The sequence below is a fragment of the Amphiprion ocellaris genome, chromosome 14 (assembly GCF_022539595.1).
Source record: "Amphiprion ocellaris isolate individual 3 ecotype Okinawa chromosome 14, ASM2253959v1, whole genome shotgun sequence".
Taxonomy (NCBI): domain Eukaryota; kingdom Metazoa; phylum Chordata; class Actinopteri; family Pomacentridae; genus Amphiprion; species Amphiprion ocellaris.
The window spans coordinates 25,876,763-25,897,919 of NC_072779.1; the positions used below are offsets into that span (position 1 = coordinate 25,876,763).

Here is a 21,157-nt window from a genome sequence, read left to right on the forward strand (position 1 = left end):
CAATGGGGTAGCATTAGATAGCTCTGAAATACTTACAATGCACAGTAAACGGATACCGCCTACTCATTCCTAATGAGAATTTCAAGAGCTACATAAAGATAACAGACTGATAAGTACTAAAAAAAATAAGAGCACAGTGGTATGTAAATGAATATCCACCCAATATCTATACACTGCTTAATCCTCATGAGAGGGCTGCAGCCCATCCCAGCCAACTTAGTGCGAAGGCAGGGGACACCCTGGACAGGTCACCAGTCTATCACAGGGCCAGTGAATAGATTTTAAAATAATAATTATATATATATATATATATATATATATACACAGTCAAGCCCAAAATTATTCATGCCCCTGGCAAATTTTGACCTTAACTTACTTTTATTCAACCAGCAAGTTTTTGTTTTTTTTTTTTAAATTGGAAATGACACAGGCTTCTCCCATAAGATAATAAGACAATGTACAAGAGGCATCACTGTGGGGAAAAAATTGTTCTCAGCTTTTATTTACGTTTAATCAAAAAGTGGCATGTCCAAAATTATTCATACCCATTGCAAGCTGTCAGTGTATGGAAGAATCCCAGGTTCCATACGATTCCAAATAGTCAAAGCTGTTCTAAAGCATCCTACTTACCTTGATTCATTGGGAACAGCTGTTTTAATCAACTCAACGGATGAAAAACAGCAAGTCTCTGCAGTTGGTTTGTGGACAGTCATGGCAAAGACAAAGGAGCTCAGCAAGGACCTGCGGCTGTACATTGTGACTGCTCACAAGTCAGGAAAGGGCTATAAGACCATATCTAAATGTTTTCAAGTTCCAGTGGCTACAGTGCAAAGTATTATTAAAAAATACAAGACGTTCCACACCGTGGAAAATCTCAAAGGATGTGATCGGAAGCCAAAAGTGACACCTGTGCTGGCCAGGAGGACAGTGAGAGAGGTGAAAAAGGATCCAAGGATCACCACCAAGGCCATCCTGGAAAATCTGGGCCCTGCTGGTGGCAACATCTCAAGGTAGACAGTCCAACGGACATTGCACACTACTGGGTTCCATGGACGTAGACCAAGGAGGATGCCACTTCCTCAGATAAGGCACACAAAAGCTCGCTTGGCCTTTGCAAATGCTTATCTGGACAAAGAAGAAGATTTCTGGTCTTCTGTTTTATGGTCAGATGAGACAAAAATTGAATTGTTTGGCCACAATGATGTAGCCTTCATTTGTCGAAAAAAAAGGAGAAGCCTTCAACCCTAAGAATGTCATCCCCACTGTCAAACATGGTGGCAGGAACCTAATGCGTTTTTCAGCCAATGGACCAGGGAACCTAATCACAGTTAACGACACCATGAAAAAAGATGACTACATCAAGATTCTCAACAACATCATCAAGCAGTCTGCAGTGAAACTTGGCCTTGGGCACCACTGGACATTTCAGCACAACAACAACCCAAACCACAGACCAAAAGTGGTGAAGAAATGGTTAGCGGACAAAAACATTAATGTTTTGGAGTGGCCCAGCAAGAGTCCTGACTTGAATCCAATAGAGAATCTGTGGAGGGAGCTAAAGATCAGGGTGATGGCAAGGAGACCCTCCAACCTGAAAGCGTTGGACCTCATCGCAAAAGATGAATGAACAAAAATATCAGTGGAGACATGCACAAGGCTGGTCAGCAATTATAGGAAGTGTTTGATTGCTGTAATAGCCAATAAAGGCTTTTCTATTGATTATTGAGAAGGGTATGAATACATGCCACTTTTTGTTCAAAAGTAAATAAAAGCTGAGAACAATTTTTTTCCACAATGATACCTCTTGTACATTGTCTTATAATCTTTTGTGAGACGCCTGTGTCATTTCCAATCAAAAAAAAAAAAACCTTGCTGGTTGAATAAAGTAATTTTAAGTCAAAATTTGCCAGGGGTAAGGCTGGGCGATATGGCCTTAAAAAAAAATCTCCGATTTTTTCACAAAAAATCCCGATTCACGATTTATCCGATTTTTTATTTTTTTTTTTACCCCCTACCTAATCTCTGCATGCCAGAGTCCAGTCTACTTTAAGCAAATGAGCTGCGGCCCCCTCCGGGTAAACACACTGGATCACAGCTGGAAATGTGCTGCATTTGGCATGCTGGTCCGGTTGCGGTGCGTTTCCCGCTGCGATCCAGTGCATTTACCCGGAGAGGGCTGCAGCTCATTTGCATAAAGTAGACTGGACTTCTACTTTATGCAAATTCAGTGAGGCGTGAGATTCCACGCATCGGTAAACTGTCCTCAAACTTCTAAACTAGGCGTCAGTGACATAAAACGAGGACAGATTCAGCTGCTGTACAGATTATTTCTCGCCTCAAATGCTGTCAGAAATACTTCTCGCTGACGTGTTTTTTGAAATAAAAGGGAAAGTTTGCGGCCAAGCCGCTGTGATTATCCCACCTGTCTGCAGCACTGTCCAGCTGAAAGCTCGGTGACGTCACCACGTAGCGGCCTGCTGTTGCTCAGCGCTGTCATGTGACCATGTTGTGGTCCGCTAGTGACCACCCGCTGGCCGTGTGATTTTCAGATGCGGTATGTTGCCGTGCGGGAAAATCGCATCTAGTTGACACATGCCTTTAGATCTGCACCGCTCGCCGCCATGTTGTTTGTGTATCAAGGGGGGGGCGCGCACTCTGAACTACGGGAGCCCAGCAGGCAGGCGTTGGTGGCAGATGTTGATGAGAAAATCGATTTTCATTAAAACAAATCGACATTAAGTACAAAGTCGAATTAATCGATAAAATCGATTTATCGCCCAACCCTAGACAGGGGTATGAATAATTTCGGGCTTGACTGAATATGTATATATACATGTAAAAACAAAAGAAGTGTTTCCACAACTGATCAGTTTTAGCCTGGTGCTGCTTGATATAATGTCAGTGTTGCTCCCATTTTTATATGCATTCACAGAAATGGCAGCGATTGCAAACAGTTCCAACAGCTGTCATGCAGCAGAACCAATGTATCGAGTCTGTTGTCACACAGTTACATTTGTGCTGCATTATGAAAGCACAGCAACTCCAACTCTGACTGTTCGCACACTTACTGAAAGTCATCACCTGTTATGTTATCACTCATCAAAATCTCTTACGAAGACTGTGCACTACTTGTTCCTCATATGTAATAGACCGCGAAGGGATGGAAAAGAAGACAACTACTGGCTGCTTGGCAGGAGAAAAGGGACTGACCCAACTTATGTGCTATCCCTCCCCTTCACTGCCTCCAACATTTTTCTGTACTTCTGTCCTCTCGTCATGCCTGACCAGCTCTGATGCAAGGTGATGGTGTGCAGTGGCCTGGGCCAGAGATTAGCCGCCATTCAGAACTGTGGCTGGGAGGATTACAGCCCACTAGAATAGGCCATCCAAGTGGCTGGCTCCTTGGGAATTGCATAACCCGGCTGATAATTCCCACTACAGCCACACGACATCCTGCAAGTCACCCCGCATAGCATCACATTGGACAACCCCCCCTCACTCTGTCCATCTGCGATTCCTTGCTAGCAGAGCTTTTTCTTGGTGAAAGTCTCTCTCCAATGCTTGTCAAACTGATATCCAACAGACAGGACTTCTATCAGCTTCAACTCCATTACAATAGGAGTGGTTTATCTTTATCTAACCCTATCATTACTCTTCTTCTTTCCTAGCTCGTGCATGTGTGTGTGTGTGTGTGTGTGTGTGTGTGTGTGTGTGTGTGTGTGTGTGTGTGTGTAGGAATCAATGAGCAGTGCTGGCCCTGCACATTGGTGATGTATGATGTCAAAAGGGCACATAGCAAGAGATTAACATGCTGTGTGCAGCTAAGCGCTACACTGAACATTCTGAGGGATGGGTGGGGGAGTGAAGTAAGGGGATCTGAGAGAGCGAGAAAAAGAAGAGAAGGTGGGTTTTGCATCATTACTCTTTCAAAACAATCCTTTCTGGACTATTAAAAGCGCTTCAAAGCAGCCCAGAGCCACACTGTAACAAGGGGAAAACGTGGGATGACCTGGACACCCAACTATCTAATCAGTCTGTGAATGACTGAACCCTTATCACCCTGTGTGTGAGTCAGAGCACAAGAGCACTGAATAATGATTATTGATTAGCAATTGTCACTCACTCTGTGACGGACACCAGGTTGTCCTGTGATGTCGAGGCCTCGTCCCTCAGCTTGTCCCCAGGCAGCAGTGGTGTGGGCAGGTCAGCTTCTTTCCTGCGGGGTAGGTTGAATAACCTCCATGGTGCGTGGGAGCTGTCGTCCTCCAGGTTGATTGCTGCACCCACATACACAGTGGGCTCAGGAGGCTCAGAGTAGGCCGAGGCTCCAGGATGAGGGTGGGAGTGATGGGAGTGGAAGTGCTGATTCAGACCCTCTGACCCTCCAGGCTCCTCACCACCATCCTTTACACCAACAAGGCAGGGCTCAGGGGGTGGCTGGTAAAAGTGTTGGCTGTTGGGCGTTGAAGGATTCTTCATGCCTTCTCCTGACTCCTCGCCATGCTCACAGGGGTGGGGGCTAAGTGGTGGGGGTTGGGGGGAGTTGGCTTGTTCTGATGGCCCAGCACTGACCCCACCACTGTGGAGCTGGGGGGCCTTTTGGATGGCGGACACATCTCCAGAGCGAATGCTGGGAAATCTTCCTCCATCCTGACCCCTCATGGCCAGCCTTTGCCCTGCAGTTGTCTCGGTCTCTATGGAAGCTTCGTCGCTGGTCAGGCTGCGATGATGAAAGGGTGTTTGGGGTCTTTTCTGCTGCTTGTCACCTTTCTCTGGCTTCTCTCCTCCTGTTTTGTGCTTGGTAGGAGGCTGGGAGGGCTGACCTGCTGATGGAGCTTGGCCTGGGGTGCTGCCTGTTCGCTGTTTCACTGATTTGTATCTGCAGGGTAGAAGAAAAACAAGGAAAAATGGTGAGAATGTGAAGCTTCAATGTCAAACACAACAGCAGCAGAGACAGAAATGATCTATGCCATGAGGATTTTTCATCTTTATGATGCAGAAAGATGTTGTGCAGTTTATGTAAAATCTCAATCTAAACCCTCACATCTGCTTCTTGTAGAAAACGTCAATTGACTCAATTACTCTCACCTGCAACAAGACAGTCTCGCTAATTTAACACAAAACAATTAGCAGGAAAGACATACTTCACATATCAAGTAAGGTGCTTGAGAATAAGACTGCAATACCTAATCTACAAAGGCTACTGCGCATTTATCATTTTCCCAATTATTCAGCCAATCTCATGACATGAACAAATTACATCTTCTAAAAGCCTCTGTATTCTCTTTTTCAGAGACATCCAAAAAAGAAAATCAGTGAAGGAAATAAGCAAAGTGCTGTTACAAGAAAATAAGCAATATCTCACTATCTAATCTCTACTGCCTTCTGCCTTTCAAATGGACCATTTATGGTTGTTTTATGTTTGATACAACACATCATTATTACAACATCATCAGGACCTGCTGGTCTCCCTAATAGCTACCTGCTTTGTGATTAACTAGCTCACCTACAACCAACTAAGCCTTATCTTACCACTACCACTGTACAAACTCATCTATCCTGGTAGGCGTGTCCAACAGTCTTGGGTCAGCATCTGTGATTTTTAACCTCTGCTGCTATGTCACCACTCAGCCTACTGTTGTGGTTACACATTAGTGTGCTGATGAGTAAGCTGTGCCTCTTTCATGACTGGGGTAGTTGTGTGTCTTGACAATGAGATGTGAATATAAGCGGACACACAGAAGGTCTCAATCTACAAAACAAAGCCAATGGCCATTAAAACCGGCAAAGCAGAGCATCCCATTTCTGTGTTGCCAAAGTGCTGGGTGGCTTCCAACAAATTAACATGCTCCAGCTGACTAGTCCAATCCACTCTGCTCTCATCTGCGGTCCAAGTCGGCTCTCCTCACCCTAGGTGAAAAAAAAAGTCTGGTGCAGAGGAATCCTCAGTTGAAGTACGTGCAAACTTACATAGACTGGGTGCCTCAAAACTGGACATGAAAAGGCACTTTAAATTGTACTTGCTTTTTGAACACCAATCAAAATTTTCTTTCAATATATTGTATTGGTCTCCCATGAAGCAGACCAGTAGGTGTTCAGCTCACTGGTTAAACATGCAGTCTGCAGTGGACAAGCTTACATTCAACTTCTTTACTCAGAAGGGGGCATGAGTTCAGACGGCTGTTGCTGCACAGATACATAGTGGTGGCAGTTTTTGAATTTAAAACATCCAGAGAGAGAACATGAGAAGGATCTCCTCTTAAGTTTCAGAAACTATGGATAAACATATAAACTCTGACAATGTAATCTCTGATGTGAGTAAATTACTAGTTTTAATGTGTACCTCCAAGCAGCCCTACAAAATGCAACAATGTTAGCCTCGGCAAGAATGACTGCATCAAATTCACTACACTGTACAAGAAATCAAGTCAGCTATTAAACGCATTAACAAGTAAAAAGAATTCACATACTATAACCAGAAATATGACTTAAATACGCTGAATAAAACTTAGATCATGTTTGACTTCTACACAGGTAACTACTGCATAATAAATCAATAAAGGGATTAAATGGAATGCTGACACCGCACGAGAGACAAAGTATACGTAAATAAATTATGCAACTAAAATAAACAGTAACAAGCTATATTCACAGCCCACCCATTTTCCGATAAGAAGAATTTCCAACAACACTTCTTTTAGGATGTTGGTCCACTTGCCATGCTGTCTTCTGTTTACATAATAAGTTACACCTCAAAGATGTGTAGTGCACACAATGATCGTCATCCTAACTGTGTCACAATCTGTCACACTTTCCCTTACTTCAAATGGAAGTTTGGACAGCGCTGTTATTCATTTATTTGTTTATTTATCTAACAACACAATCTGCACGATTGCTCTGACAAGCAATTGTAAATTTAACAGCTGGTTGCAATTGCCGTTAGTGGGGAGAGGGAGGGAGGGAGGGAGGGAGGGAGGGAGGGAGGGAGGGAGGGAGGGAGGGAGAGAGAGAGAGAGAGAGAGAGAGAGAGAGAGAGAGAGAGAGAGAGAGAGAGAGAGAGAGAGAGAGAGAGAGAGAGAGAGAGAGAGAGAGAGAGAGAGAGAGAGAGAGAGAGAGAGAGAGAGAGAGAGAGAGAGAGAGAGAGAGAGAGAGAGAGAGAGAGAGAGAGAGAGAGGCTGGAGCCTGAAGGATGCAGGAGACAGCAGATTGGTGTAGAATTCAAGGAGGAGGCCCCAAAGACCGTAATTAACTAAAATGTGACAAGAAAATACAAGTACAACTAAAATTTTCCCATACAAGAGAAATAAAGGTCTGCTGGTAACATACACAAAGAATAGCATTAACATTAAGGTGTCAAATTATGATGTGGAAAATTATATGCTTGCATTCAGTTCATGTTTTATTGTATTCCTAAAGGAAGGTGCTCACAACTGAGACATGGAGGAGGCTCACACTCAGTGTAGACTTTGCCTGTCTAACCCCTAGAAGTATTGGTTATTACTCTGCCTGTCAGTCCTTGCAGATAAAGCAACAACATTTTACCACATACATATGAACTCATTCAACATGTTTTGAGCTTATCTGTAAACATTGCATGCAGCACGCACTCCTTTTACCAGCACAGAATGTCTTTAGAGCTCCATCAGAGGTCAAACTATTCTTTTCCCCTGAAATTATTCCCATCAATGTTGGAATAAAAATGTCTGACTTACAGAAACACACACCCCAGCAGAGGTTTCAGCTCCGCCATGGCTGTCACTTACACAAAATAGTGATAAATTGAAAAATATGAAGAATAATATGCTTGTCAAAGTGGAGACGTGGATATAACTTGCAGATACTTTGCTGACTATGGCCCTCTGTGCCAGTGTTCAAAGCCCTGTGGACTGTATAAACTCTTTGAAATGTCTTTGAGCACACATGTAGGAGCAATACCTGCAGACACTGTGCATGATCGTGGAAAGAGACTGACCTCGAACAGCTGCAGTATGACCTCTGTGAATGCTCAACAAAATCCCAGGCTCCCATTTTCTCAGTCAGCTCGTCCTCGCAGGTACCGTTGGTTGCAGCTGAAAACTTCCGCCTGAGGAGGAAACGAACAGCATTAAAGACTACTCCTGGGGTTGAACTCTCATTGTGAGACTTGCCACTTCCTAAACTCTTCTCTTACAGTGTTTTACATGGGGAGAAGCCCATCATCCATACATTTTTTGAAACAAACCCAAAATAATGACACACATCACCAAAAGTGTACAGCTTTGTCTCATCTTTCTTGACTATAACTGGGCTTTGTGCTAAGGCTGATTTCATCATTGTCCTTGGAGCAATAATATTTTGCCTGACAAGGAAGCAGCTAACTATAGCCGACATTCTGTGCTTGGTCAAGGGGCAACAGATCCCGGGGTGCTCCCAATGTGTCAGATTCACTAAATAATACAAAAGACCAAGGGACAAAACTACAAGCTTTTATTCTAATTACTTGTGATCATTACATTCATCTATTTTCAGAATCCATTTGTAGTTTAGATGTGAGACATTAAACATGGAAAACTCAGACATAAATATAGTTTATTTGTGTCAAGCGAGAAGTTGGAAAAAAAAAACCCCAGAACGGCAACAGTGCTGTTGGACACACCAGACAGAGAGTAAAGCAGAGTAGTCAGAAAATTTTCAAATACTGACCAACTAAACACAGACTAAGCAGAAAAAATATTGAAGACTGAAGTAGCTGGGTTTTTGGGGTCTTAATGTTTCAAGGGTACTTAAACACTGTTATACAACTATGCTCTTCTTTTCATTGCTTGTTACTTAGAACACACCATTTAAGTACAAAAATGTATTTATCCGGTCAGCCTCTCCTGACTGACATGAAAGAGCTGGCAAATGGCTTGATGGTTGTGGCATACTGGTGATGACTTTGCACAATAAAGGGGAGTAGAAGCATTTATTGATTGATTTAGTGCCTTATTTGTATGCTTGTATGCTTAATTTACATTAACGACAATAATTCCACAACCAGCAGTAGTGACCATTTCTGCACAGATAGTACAAAAAAGAGTAAGAATGAGGCAAGATCTGTATTATCATTGTTCAAGTGCAATACATCGGTGCAATACATCTGTCTACTCTTACTTCAGTTCATTTTCTGCTAATCTTTTATGTTATTCGTATTAGTATACAGTTTACATGTTGTACTTGTGCTATTTTATTTTTCTTATTTATTTTAATTCTTATTTTTTCTAGACACTTTACACACTTAAGACACTTGACACTGAAACACTTCACACAAAGTTTTAATAACTTGCATTTTGTACTTTGTATTCTTTGTTATTTTTATTTTACTAGTAATCTCTGTGTAATTGTGTGTATTCTAATAGCCTTTGTTTATTGTACTCTGGCAGAAGAATTTCCTCCGGGATGAATAAAGCAGATCGTATCTTATCTTAAATTATGTCTGTATGTATATGTAAAGACAATGTTTATGTTTCTAAGAATTTTCCTTTACAGCATGGTAAATCAATCTCCATGACTTTTAAGACACATAGTAGCAGACTTACTTGTTCTGGGCACGGTTGATATTGCACTCTTGCCATACACGCTCCACCACATGACTGGCTAGTCGGCGTGGAATCTTTCCTCCATGGTGACTTGTTCTGTCCACGCTGAACGCATCAGATGATGAAGGCATCTTAACCCACTTCTGGGCCGAGTGAGAGTCCACTGTGTACAGAAAAAGCAAAGTCAGCAGACCATTTGACAAAAAAAATGAACAACTCTCCCAACCATGTCAAGAGAAAGCCTCGACTTCACTGAAGTTTTAAGGCTCTAAATCCACACTCTGTTTAAACCACTACCTGTCTGCGCCTCCTCAGGTGATGTGGGGGGGGTGAGGGTCACCAAAGACATGGCGGGCTCTCGCTGGGAAGCAGGCACTTGGTGGCCACCCGAGTAGACGGCTGTGCAGTGGGAGGACCCCACAGGGGCCACAACAGGGATGTCTGACTGGGGTACCAGCACGAGACAGGCTGGGTACACCATACGTACACCACCTAGACACACAGACACACAGGTGGGATGTTCAGGAACCAAACCAGTGAAACTCAAATCAGGCAATCCTACCTTTGCAACAGGCAATCTAAATGATTCATATTTTACAAACTGACCGACAAGGACCTCCACAGAGGCCAGAGAGTCATCCTCCCAGTCCATTTCTTCTCCCTTGTCCTCTGACACACCCTCCTTGGCACTGGGACTGATGGGATAGAATTGGTTCCACTCCTCAATCAGCTTCTGGGTGGGTGGGTCTGACATCTTGAATGACTGGCCCGTCAACGTCCCGTTCAGGCCAAATGGACTCAGGATCACTAGTCAGAAGAAAAGGGGGGGGGGACAAGACAACATGAGTCAGCATCATAATTTGCAGTGGCCATGTTTTTCCTAATATTTGCATTGCTTCAGTTTTGTACTGTCTTGCAACTGCTTCCAGTTCTAGCAATGTTGAACATTATTACACTTCCCAATTGTAAAATCATTTATTTCTTTTTTATTCTCCTCTCAACTCTCCCCACTCCCCATCGTTCCATTATCCTTCCTCCTATCATCCTTCTATCTCGGCCTCATTCCCTCCAATTGTCTATCCTTCTGTATGTCTTTTGTCCTCGCCTCTGTCCTTTAATTCACACCTTCCCTAATTCTCTTCTTTGTTCTTCCTATTCTCACTGCTGTAGCAATCTAATTCTCCTTATCTTAATCATCATTCCATTCTTTCTTCTTGCATAAGATTTCTTTTCACAGTTATACTGCCATCTTCAGCCAAATCAGCAGCGATTTGACCTTTTCAGAAACCAATTATTGTGCAGCGGCAACCTCTCAGAGCCCATAAACAGAGGCTTATAAATGGGCCACTCCTTTGCAAACACACTTGACCTCACAGACATATGAGAGCCACTGAAAGAACCCATCAATCTGCTTATAGAGCAGACAGACAGCCAGTAGCCAATGCAGATAGTACCATAAACTAAGATGCATAATGCATACATATCGAGCAGAGAAACCATATGCATATCAACTGGTGACATGCATATATAAACGCACAAGCTGTCATCTTGCAATGCATCTATTCTCTTTCTATTTCTCCTTGTCTATTATGCATTGGAATGTGGAGAGGGGGTATAATGGTGCTACGAACAGACTGGCTGGGTGGGTGTGAATGTGAGCATTTGTTAATGTCCCTCTCTGCTCTGTCTTTCTAGTATGTCATTACTAGACTGGATGGCCTCGGTCCCCAGGTATTGATCCAGTGGCTGGACCGCAGAACAGCTTCCATGATAGGAAAATGGGAAGAGACAATGGAAAAGAAAAGGGTAGAAAAAAAAGGAGGCAAGACGCATCAACAGTGTTTCAATAGAAAGACCTTGGCAGCTGAGGGTGCTTTCTGACAAAACACCCTGCAAATAGTGAGCTTCAAAACCCAAACATTACAACAGTTGAATTGTATTCCTTAAGATTTTCCATCAATCAATCAATCAAAGTTTATTTATATAGCTGTTTACAACAGCACAAAGGGTGACCAAAGTGCTTCACAGTAAAAAACAAGAAAATAACTTAAAAACACTACAGTAACTTAAAACAGGACAAATAATCACACTCGCACTCACACCTATGGGCAAATATTAGAATAATCAATTAACCTCAGCATATTTTTGGACTGTGGGAGGAAACCGGAGTACCCCGAGGAAATCCACGCATGCACAGGGAGAACATGCAAACTCCATGCAGAAAGACCCCGGGAAGGCTGGGATGCAAACCAGGGATCTTCTAGCTGCAAGGCGAGAGGTGCTCACCACCATGCCACTGTGCAGCCCGTAAAATATACAATAAAACAATCAAATAAACAGCAATAAAACAGCACTAAAATATAACATCTAAAAGAAATGAAAGTAATAAAATATCACCATGCCGCTAGGCATGAAAAGCCATTTTAAACAGGAAGGTTTTGAGTTGCGATTTATAAAGATCCAGGTCAGTGATAGTGATTTAACAAACGTTTAACTCATTGAGCCATTCAATATGTTTCTATTCAGTAATTAGCTCTTTATATAGCAGTTTTTAATAGCAGCAGAGGAATCAGTCAGTCAGTCTTTCAGAAACATCCACAGGATCCTCTTGTATTTTTCAGTGTGATTGTGTGCATAGATTGACTACTGTATGTATACTGTAGCATGACCGGAAGTCTACACTGGTCATGCCTTGTGTATATGAAGGCCATGAATCAAAAAAGTCAGTGCTGAAGGGGCGCTGCAGTGTTCAATCACACTTACTGTTACTGCGGTAACCATGTTTGTTGCCAAACAGACTTTAATCGAGAAGGACGCTACTGTTTTGACAGAAAAGTCTCATATACAGATCCAACACTTCTGGATATTTTAAGGATGTGGCTGGCAGGTGCTCATGGAAGATAAGTACCACAGTGCTGGAGTGGAAGCACTGTTGAGCTTTACCATGCAAAGTCTGGCACCTTGAGAAATAATATTCTTTACTGTCAAGGGAGCCCGAGCAGCATTCAGAGCACCTAAATATTACTTTTTTGAAATCATGAAAACATGTTGTCTAGACACAATGAGTCCTGAATGTCCCTCAGCATACAGTTTCACTTCAGCCTATAGAACACACTACCGCAGCAAAAACAGCCCAACAGGGAGAAGAACAAAAGGTTATTTATGCTGCGATACACACTAACATCCAGCTATGGCCTATCATATTAACCTTGATTAAATTCAACCCCACTCCTTTCATTTTTGCATTCCTTGCTGCGCACGCATTTGTAAGACCTGAGGCCAGTTGTGGAAGAGAGATCAAATTCAGCACAATTATGGAAATGGTTTACCGTTTTCCTCATCACCACCCCACCTCATCCTCCTGCCTCTCTTTCTCTCTCTCTCTCTTGGCCGTGAGTCTATCTTCAGCTCCCTGAAGACATGTCAAATGTGCTCAGATCAGTGTAATGGGCTGAGAGTTCATTACATTCACTCTGCGCCCTTTTATGAGGTCACATCCTGGAGAGGTCTGCCTGCCGGAGCGCTCTGCCGCACAGTAAACCAAGCTTGGCAGAGGTGAGCGGGAAGAGAGCAAGTGGGGGGACGAGGGGATGGATGGATGAACGGGGATGGAAGTCAGCCCTTCCTCAACGTTATGCTTAGTTAGCCCGGAGGAGATACACTGCGGCGGTGAAAACACACACCTGCACACAGACACACACCATACTCAAAGCGCTGATTGTAAAACACGTACACACTACAGAGAGACACACGTCTGCTTCATTTGGATACACATAAATCAGTATTCTCAAAATGAGATGCGGGTACCTTTAGGAGGGCTTGAGGGTATTTCCATCAATATAAGAATTAACACATCATTCTAATAGTTCAACATGAAGATAAACCACATGATCAGAGTATTCTAATCAGTTCCCTAAAGTAAATAGAATTATCTCACAATGGAAAGACGAGGCGTGTATGCATGTGGGCATTACATGAATGAAACACAGGGAAACGTGAAAATGATGAGTCCTGAAGTACATGACTGAGGATAATAGCAATATAGGGCAACAGCAGACAAAATTAGTAAAACTCTCTAGTAGCTTTCGACTGGGGAGCAATATGATCATCTTAAATGGCTACAAAAAACACCAGCATCCCTATAGGAATCCATATGCCAAGTTCCAATGATCATTTTATTTTTATCCCAAGGATTAGTCTTTAACTGAAGGATATTATTGCCTCCCTCCAAGAGGGCTCTAGAGATGGTAAAGCGGTTGGCGATATTGGAATTACTGTGGTGAATGGAGGATGTGATCACTATTATTACTCTGGAGGGGGCGTACGGAGAGAGGACAGCTGGATCACATCTATCTATGTAACTATAGATAAGAAGATAAAGAGGAAACTTCTCCTTTATGCTCATGTGTCACTCCACCTACTTTGTTAGTAGAAAGAGTACATTCAGAAAATTTAGGATGAGAAAATCGATCTACGTAATCCAAAGTGTTAATAAAAAATCCTCTTTCCTCAGTTTTATATGCAGCATTCCTTTTGGACATGCATGGTTTTAAAGAGCCCACATTATGCACATTTGAAAGTTTAGAATTACATTTTTATAGTATAGTAAATACATGTTTTAAAGTTTAAAAATTACATTATTTTTCTCATACTGCATAATAGTGCCTCTTCTCACCCTCGGTCTGAAATGTGTTATGTTATGCAAATTTGTTACTTGGTGACATAAGTAAGCAACACAGGAAAAGCTTCAAATAAAGTGTTAAAGGCGGCTAAGGAGCAGTGCTTTCTGTTTGGAGAGAATACCGGTCTTTGGCACTGACTTTCAGCTTTGCAAGTTTGTAGACCTTTTACATGCACCAAAACATTTGATAAAGCATGCTGTCTTGGCAATTTTTGAAGAAAACGTGCCTTTCAATTCTGGTGGCGGATTTTGATGTTCAAAGGGTTAATCTGTGTATTTATCTGGAGTCTGGGGCCGGTGACATGCTGTTAAATCACAATAGAGCTCATTTATGTTGCTTAATGCTGCTGAGGAAACATTCAGAAGAAGTCAGCAAAGTATGCAAACGAAAAGGCTGAGTAGAGCTGGATAATGCTGTTTATGCACATTCATATCTCTCTTCTGATATAAATATCAACAGCATAAATGTGTGACACTTGTGTGAAATAATATGAAATCTTACAATAATGTTATTCAGAAAGCTAACCATTTCCTTTCCTACACAAGTAAGACAGAATGCATATTATAGTCATTACATTAACTTTTTTTTTTTCTTCAACATTTCTATGTGTGAGTGGAAATGCAAGCAGACAATGGCTTTGGGATTACATCCCGTGTTTGGCTTGGGATGGGGTAATGAATTTATAGCCAATGATGTAATATCATTAGAGTCACAGATTTTTCTAACTGCACTACAATATAATTTAAAGTGACTACGGAGGCTTTTCCTTTAAACTGGCTGCAAGCCAATCTGTAATGAAAGACAAGCTGACAGAAGATTATATATGCATTATCTTGGCAACACAGCACACATAGATTGCCTAATAAATTTAATTCAAATTATGTTACCCCATCACTTACACTGAGCATTAAACTTTTAATATTTATAAGAAAACATGACGAACGATTCTAAGTAGAGCTGAAACGATTCTTTGAGTTATTCGAGTAATTCGATAACTGAAATTCCTCGAGGCCAAATTCTCTAAATCAAGGTTTCATTTAATCCACTACACGCAAGACCCCAAGTCACTAACTGTCAGATCGCAGTCTGGGTCCGGACACAGACTTCATCCTACATGAACCGGGCCTGTAATCAATAAATTAAAAGCGGTTTTTAAATTTGACGTTACGCTTCTATTTTAATCAGCGCAGCTTTTCTAGTTGTTTATAGCATTTAGCAGAACAGAGGGCTGAATTACAAAGGCAGTTTAACATAGTCAGACTTTCTCTGTATATGTTGGCTCAAAAACTATATCCTGAGAGGTAACAGGTATGAAGGTGGTTTTCAACTTTCTTTGCTAATTCAGACTTTCTGCTGCAAACTAGTCCACACAAACAGGAGCGTTTAATGCATCATTTGACTCGTTTTATGCACGAAATTGATGAACGTACGCAGCTGCTTCAGTCAACAGGTTGTTATAATGGAGAACAATGAGGAACATAAAAAATTATGACGGTAAAAAGCTGCTACTGCAAATGATGCAAAACAGAAATGCTGGTAGTAAACTGTTAATTGTGTGTTAATATATTTATTTTAACAATCAATGCAGCTGATTATTTCTAACAGACAGCTGAACAATAAAACTATCAAACTTCCTATATTCAAACATGATATTGCATTGAAGTGCATGTAGGTCTGACACCGTCTCATAATGAAGGAAATCACTTTCATTTGTGGCCAAATCAAAGTGAAACTAATGTTACTGATAATATATTCTCTGTAATCAATACTAATCAACTGATCGGTTTTCCTATTTGAGTTCTTTCAGCTGCAGTATCAACAGTTTAAACGGACCAAACAAAAAAACATAAAATAAATACATGTGGGGTTCTCATTATATTAGTAGAATACCCCTGTACTACACTATGTATGTACAATACCCCTGTACTATACTATATATGTACAATACCCCTGTACTACATTATGTATGATGCAGCCACTCATCAGATTTTTAGGAAACAAGTGGGCAGCATGTGCACGAGCACTGAATATTTTCAAATGAAGTCCCAAGGCAAACTTGCAATTACAATTACACATCATGATGAGGTTACGTTTGTTTCTAAGTGGCCCAAAGGGGGCTGCATAATTCACAAAGGATACAGTGTTTACCGTTGCATGTTTTTTTTTTTTAATTGTTTTCCCTCAACTGGTGCCTCAGAACATGTGCAGACTGCAATTGAGAGCTGCTCACAAAACTACCAGGTAAAGCAGAGACCCACCTTGGAATGGGCTGGACGCCTGCTGAGCCATAGTGAGGTGCTCTTCCGTTAGATGGTAGACAGGCTGGTGCTGGTTGATCTCCACACTGGTGCACACATTACTCTCACCGTGTAGGAAGAAGGTGAAGGCGCAGGATAGGTGCTCACTGCAAGGAAGGAGAGGATGAAAGAGTGAGATGAGTCATTTGGGATCCCACTACTTTAATATGAACCTTTGAAAAGAAGTAAGGCTTGCAATGAATAACCCCAGTAGACTGTGGGGTAGAGAATTGAGTACTGTGTGGAAAAAAGGCAGCAGATCAGATAGTCTTGTTCGTGTTTCTGTACAGAGAGAAAAAGAAGAGATGGCAGGGAGAGGAAAGGTAGAGAGAAAAAATATGACAGTAGAAACCTGTGTCTTTTTCTGTCAAAGCATACAATGGAATCTCTCTTCTCACTCATATTCTGCTGCAACATGACTGAGACTCTGGAAATAAAAGATGAAGCCAGAGATAGATACAAGGGAGTAAAAGAAGAAACTACTAATCTGATAGAAAAATGCCTTGTATGCCTGCATGAAATTCTTTTGAGAGCTGGACAACTTTTTAGTTCGATACCACTATAGATGATAATGAGGTGTGTCCTGCATCCTTCCAGCATTATGTTCACTAGCAATCCCTTCAAGAGATGACACGTTTGTGGGGATTTAAAGTGTCAACATTTAAATAACGTGCGCAGAGATCAGGACGCAAGTCAGTCAAAACAGCAATGCACACAGGTAGTTTGTGAGTGAAAATGTGCTTCTGTCTGTTGAGTGTGGATGGTGCTGTGTGTAAAACAAAGGGGCAAGCCCTGACTAACCCTGGCACTCTAGCCAATAAGCTCAGCTACAACAGTACCTTCTCTCTCCTTCTTGTACTCACACAACAGCTCTTCTTCTGCTTTCAATGCCTGCCTGTGCCAGTCTGACTTCAGCAGCACACAACAAAAAAGACAAGTTCAAGAGGAAAGCAAGGATGAGGCAAACAGAAGGACAGAGGAACAAGGCAAAATGCAAGGCATTGTATGCAGGCTTTCCTCTCTCTTTTCCAACACACACAATGCAGAGAGCACGAGAGACAGCGCAAGTGACGAATGACCAAATGAGAGTTGACGCAGTGAATTTGGAAGTGGATCAAAGAGGGTTGCCTCCTCTGAGGATTTGGTTAAGCAAATATCAGTCTTCTCTCCATGTCACTGGCGCTGTGACACACCTACTCTGCAGAGGATTAAAGGAAAGGAGCAAAAAAAAGGAGAGTGAGGCAGACAGACTGGGAGAATGAGAGAGCACTTCAATAAGATAATACCACCTACGTAATAGAGAGATGTCCTAAGCCCCCCAGAGCTTGACATTCATCTTACACTTGTTTTTTCTGTAAAAATAGCATAGTTCTAGTCCTGTGAATGCTTATGAATGTAGAATATTCTAATTTTATAGATGGAAGGTGGGTGAGTCAGAGCCAAAGAGAGACTCTGATATCCTCAGTAGAGCTACCTCAAATGAACATATTTGGTGTTTGGGTGTTAGACTATGACTGCCATGAAGGAAAGGTGTTTAATAGAATACTCACATGCCCGCATTAAGCAAATTGAGTCACAGGTCACTGTCATCATTCCTCCTCTCAGTACAATAGTAAAACCCTCCTAATGTAACTACAGTGTAAGTGATGAGGGGACAAATTCCTAAAGCCTTGGTCTCTGGAAAAATGCATTCTACAAGTTCACCTAAGGATACTGTAAGGCTTCAGCAGACGGAGTAACTGAATGTTCAGCGAAAAATCAACTCTGCATTCTATAATTAGAAAAAAATATGAAGCTTCAGACAGCAATATAACTAATCAGATGGGTGTCAATCAAAGCTTTAAAGCTTGAGAGCAAAATCTGTTTAGTGTTTCTTTGTAGAGCCGTACATACATTAATACAAAAGATGAATTGTTGCACTGCTAACACTGAAAATGTTTTGGAACATTCTTATTTAATTTGTTTTAGACCATTTAAAAAAAAAACATTCGAGCTGAATGGAAAAATTATTTCAATGTAGAAGAACATAATGAGCGCTGTTCATCCAGCAGCAAAGTTGAATCTTGTTCAACTTTTGCTTCAACACAGTGCAATGCCATCCAGCAGGTCACTGCAATGGGAAACTGTAAATGAGCATTTCTGGTATTTACTTTGTAGCAAAACAGTCCTATTTTACTAGAGCATAAATGAATGTAGTAACCAATAGCTCTTAAGACAGCCCAAAGGAAAATATTTAACAGTCTCCTACCATCTTTACTTTGCTAAACATATAGCCTGTAACAGTTTTTTTCCACTATCTGCCAACTTGAAATCATAAACCATTCCTCTATTCAGTTTATTTGTGCCACAAGGATTTTCTGTTTTATAAGTAACTTAATTTCATTCAAATGGATGAAATTTAAATGTGTTCTGTACATGTCGAACAATGTATAATATTGTTTCTTGCTAGAGATATCCTAATCCCAAAGATCAGTACTGGGTCTGATCTGGGCATATTTTAGTGCACCCTAGTCAGCTAGAATAAAATCAATCTGGATCTGATCCTCCTGCTTCACGGCATGATTGCTAGCCTCTAGATTGCAGAATTCTTTGGCGTTTGCATGCAAAGGTTACTTTCTGAATGTAAAAAAATATTTTGTCACATATTTTGTCTGACAAACATTTCCAAAAGTCAAATTATCTAACAGTAATTATTATTAATTCAATGAGTAACTGGATGGTAGGCTAAAATTTATCTGCTTGGCTATTGTCCATGCAACTTGCAAAATGTGACCCTATGGACCATCACCAATGGGGTAATACATTTTTGTCCTCTAGAAAGCTGAGACAAAAATGAAGTACCTGATAATTACTAGGTGCAGCTGTTTTTTGTTTAGTTTTTTTCAGTTATAGGTGTCAGTCAACAGAAGCATAGAAGAATGGAAGTCACAATTAATGACTGAATTGCATTAACAGCCAAACCTCCCACAAAGGCAAAAATGAACCACATACAATTTAACATCCAAGCAATGCCGCCCCCTAACGTCACAAAACACTGGTCCAATGTCTGTGCTAGTCAGAGATCACTTGTGAGAGAAAAACCTCCAACCTCTCACCCCCTGAACAATCCCAAGAAGTTGATTGTTTATGTCATTTCTACAACTCCAACATGTCTTCTAGCCTTGAGCCTAATTTAATAATTTACTTAAAATACACTTTTAGCAATATAAATATTGTGCATTTAGGTTTTTGTGTTGTTTGTGTACACATACACTTGAGGAACAATAGTCACATTCTTGCAATAGAGTTAAAAAAGTTCGACATTTGAATTAAGAAAAGAATTACACAATGACTAAAGGTAAAGACTTGCCAAAAGCTGGATCTCTTCTCATACTTTTAATTAAAGCGTCATCACTTTCAGAATGCCTCATTAGTTAAGAAAATAAAAAATATAACATCTGGGGTCACCATCCTGCTCTGACCTTTAGTGTAATAAATTAATTCATTACTGTCAACATGAATGTATTTTAGTGGGATTTACTGCCCAGTGGCATAGGTGGGATAAAATATAAAATGCGACGTCTTTTACCAGTGGATATCAGTAGAAAAGCAGAAAGACTAATGCAGACCAAAGAAAACACGGGTGTGTAGCCAGGTGAGGTTGTGAAAAGACATCTGGGGAATTAGGCCACATGCTGGCACAGACAGCAAAGACACCTTTGTTTGGGAGGTGTGTCAACACTGCTCAGGTGCCCAAGTAGTAAATTACACTAGGCCTCTTTGACTGCAGTGTACAGCTGGAGGGTATGTGTGTTGTGTACCCATCCAGTCTTGAGGTAGGACATGTCACCAAACCACCAGCAGCATGTGAGAGAAACAGCAAGAAAAACAACAAAGATGGACATAGAAAGCATTTGCACCACATGGAGCCAAATAGAGAAAGAAGTAGCAAATTTGGAACAAGAAAGGATAGTAAGGGCAGGTTATTTCTGGCTCTATTCTCCTCTGATAAGCTGGCCGAGCAATTAAAAGTGTTGTTGTCTATGTTGCTGACCAACAGGCCATCCTGCTAATACTGGGGTTTATTGATGTACGAGGAGGGAAAGCGGGGAAATGGCCTGGAGAATGACAGGGGAAGGGAAGTAGAAGCAAGTGAGAGACTACAGAGAGAGACAAAATGTGCCAGTGTATTCTGCAGACATCAACGGAAATATAGAGTACCATTCTCCTCTCACATGCAAAGAAAACCTGACACTACACATTCAAACACATCTGTGTTTTCAGGACACTTACAAGCTTGAGGTAGAGGGCTGCCATCTGTGGCTCAGTAGGCAGAAGTACAGTCCAGTTCACACACGCATGCACACGGACACACACACACATACAGTATCATACCAGACTGAAATCAATTCCTTTACAAATGTGATTGTACAGATTGCTCTGTCGGTGTCAGCTGTTAAGAAGATTATCAGACATGCCAGCTGTTGACATTTAACCATTCTCATTCAACATGCTCATATTACTACCCAATAGAAAATAGATTTGTCTATATGAAAATATCACGTTAAATATCTAAATGTCACATGATTCTGTTTTTGTCAAGCTGCTGAGGCTCGAATTTTGAGGTGCAGCCTGAAAAAAA

At 41.4% G+C, this 21,157-nt stretch overlaps 1 protein-coding gene across 1 annotated transcript in view; it reads right to left on the reverse strand.

Moving 5' to 3' along the window:
- The window catches only part of med13a (mediator complex subunit 13a), an 87,184-nt gene that overhangs the window by 30,716 nt on the left and 35,311 nt on the right, over positions 1 to 21,157 (reverse strand). Inside the window, exons 4-9 of the mRNA XM_023267427.3 lie at positions 16,498 to 16,643; positions 10,164 to 10,364; positions 9,855 to 10,049; positions 9,558 to 9,720; positions 7,973 to 8,083; positions 4,124 to 4,879 (exon numbers count right to left, since the gene is read on the reverse strand). Of these exons, the coding sequence (XP_023123195.1) occupies positions 4,124 to 4,879; positions 7,973 to 8,083; positions 9,558 to 9,720; positions 9,855 to 10,049; positions 10,164 to 10,364; positions 16,498 to 16,643 (1,572 nt within the window). The remainder of the gene's footprint in view (positions 1 to 4,123; positions 4,880 to 7,972; positions 8,084 to 9,557; positions 9,721 to 9,854; positions 10,050 to 10,163; positions 10,365 to 16,497; positions 16,644 to 21,157) is intronic.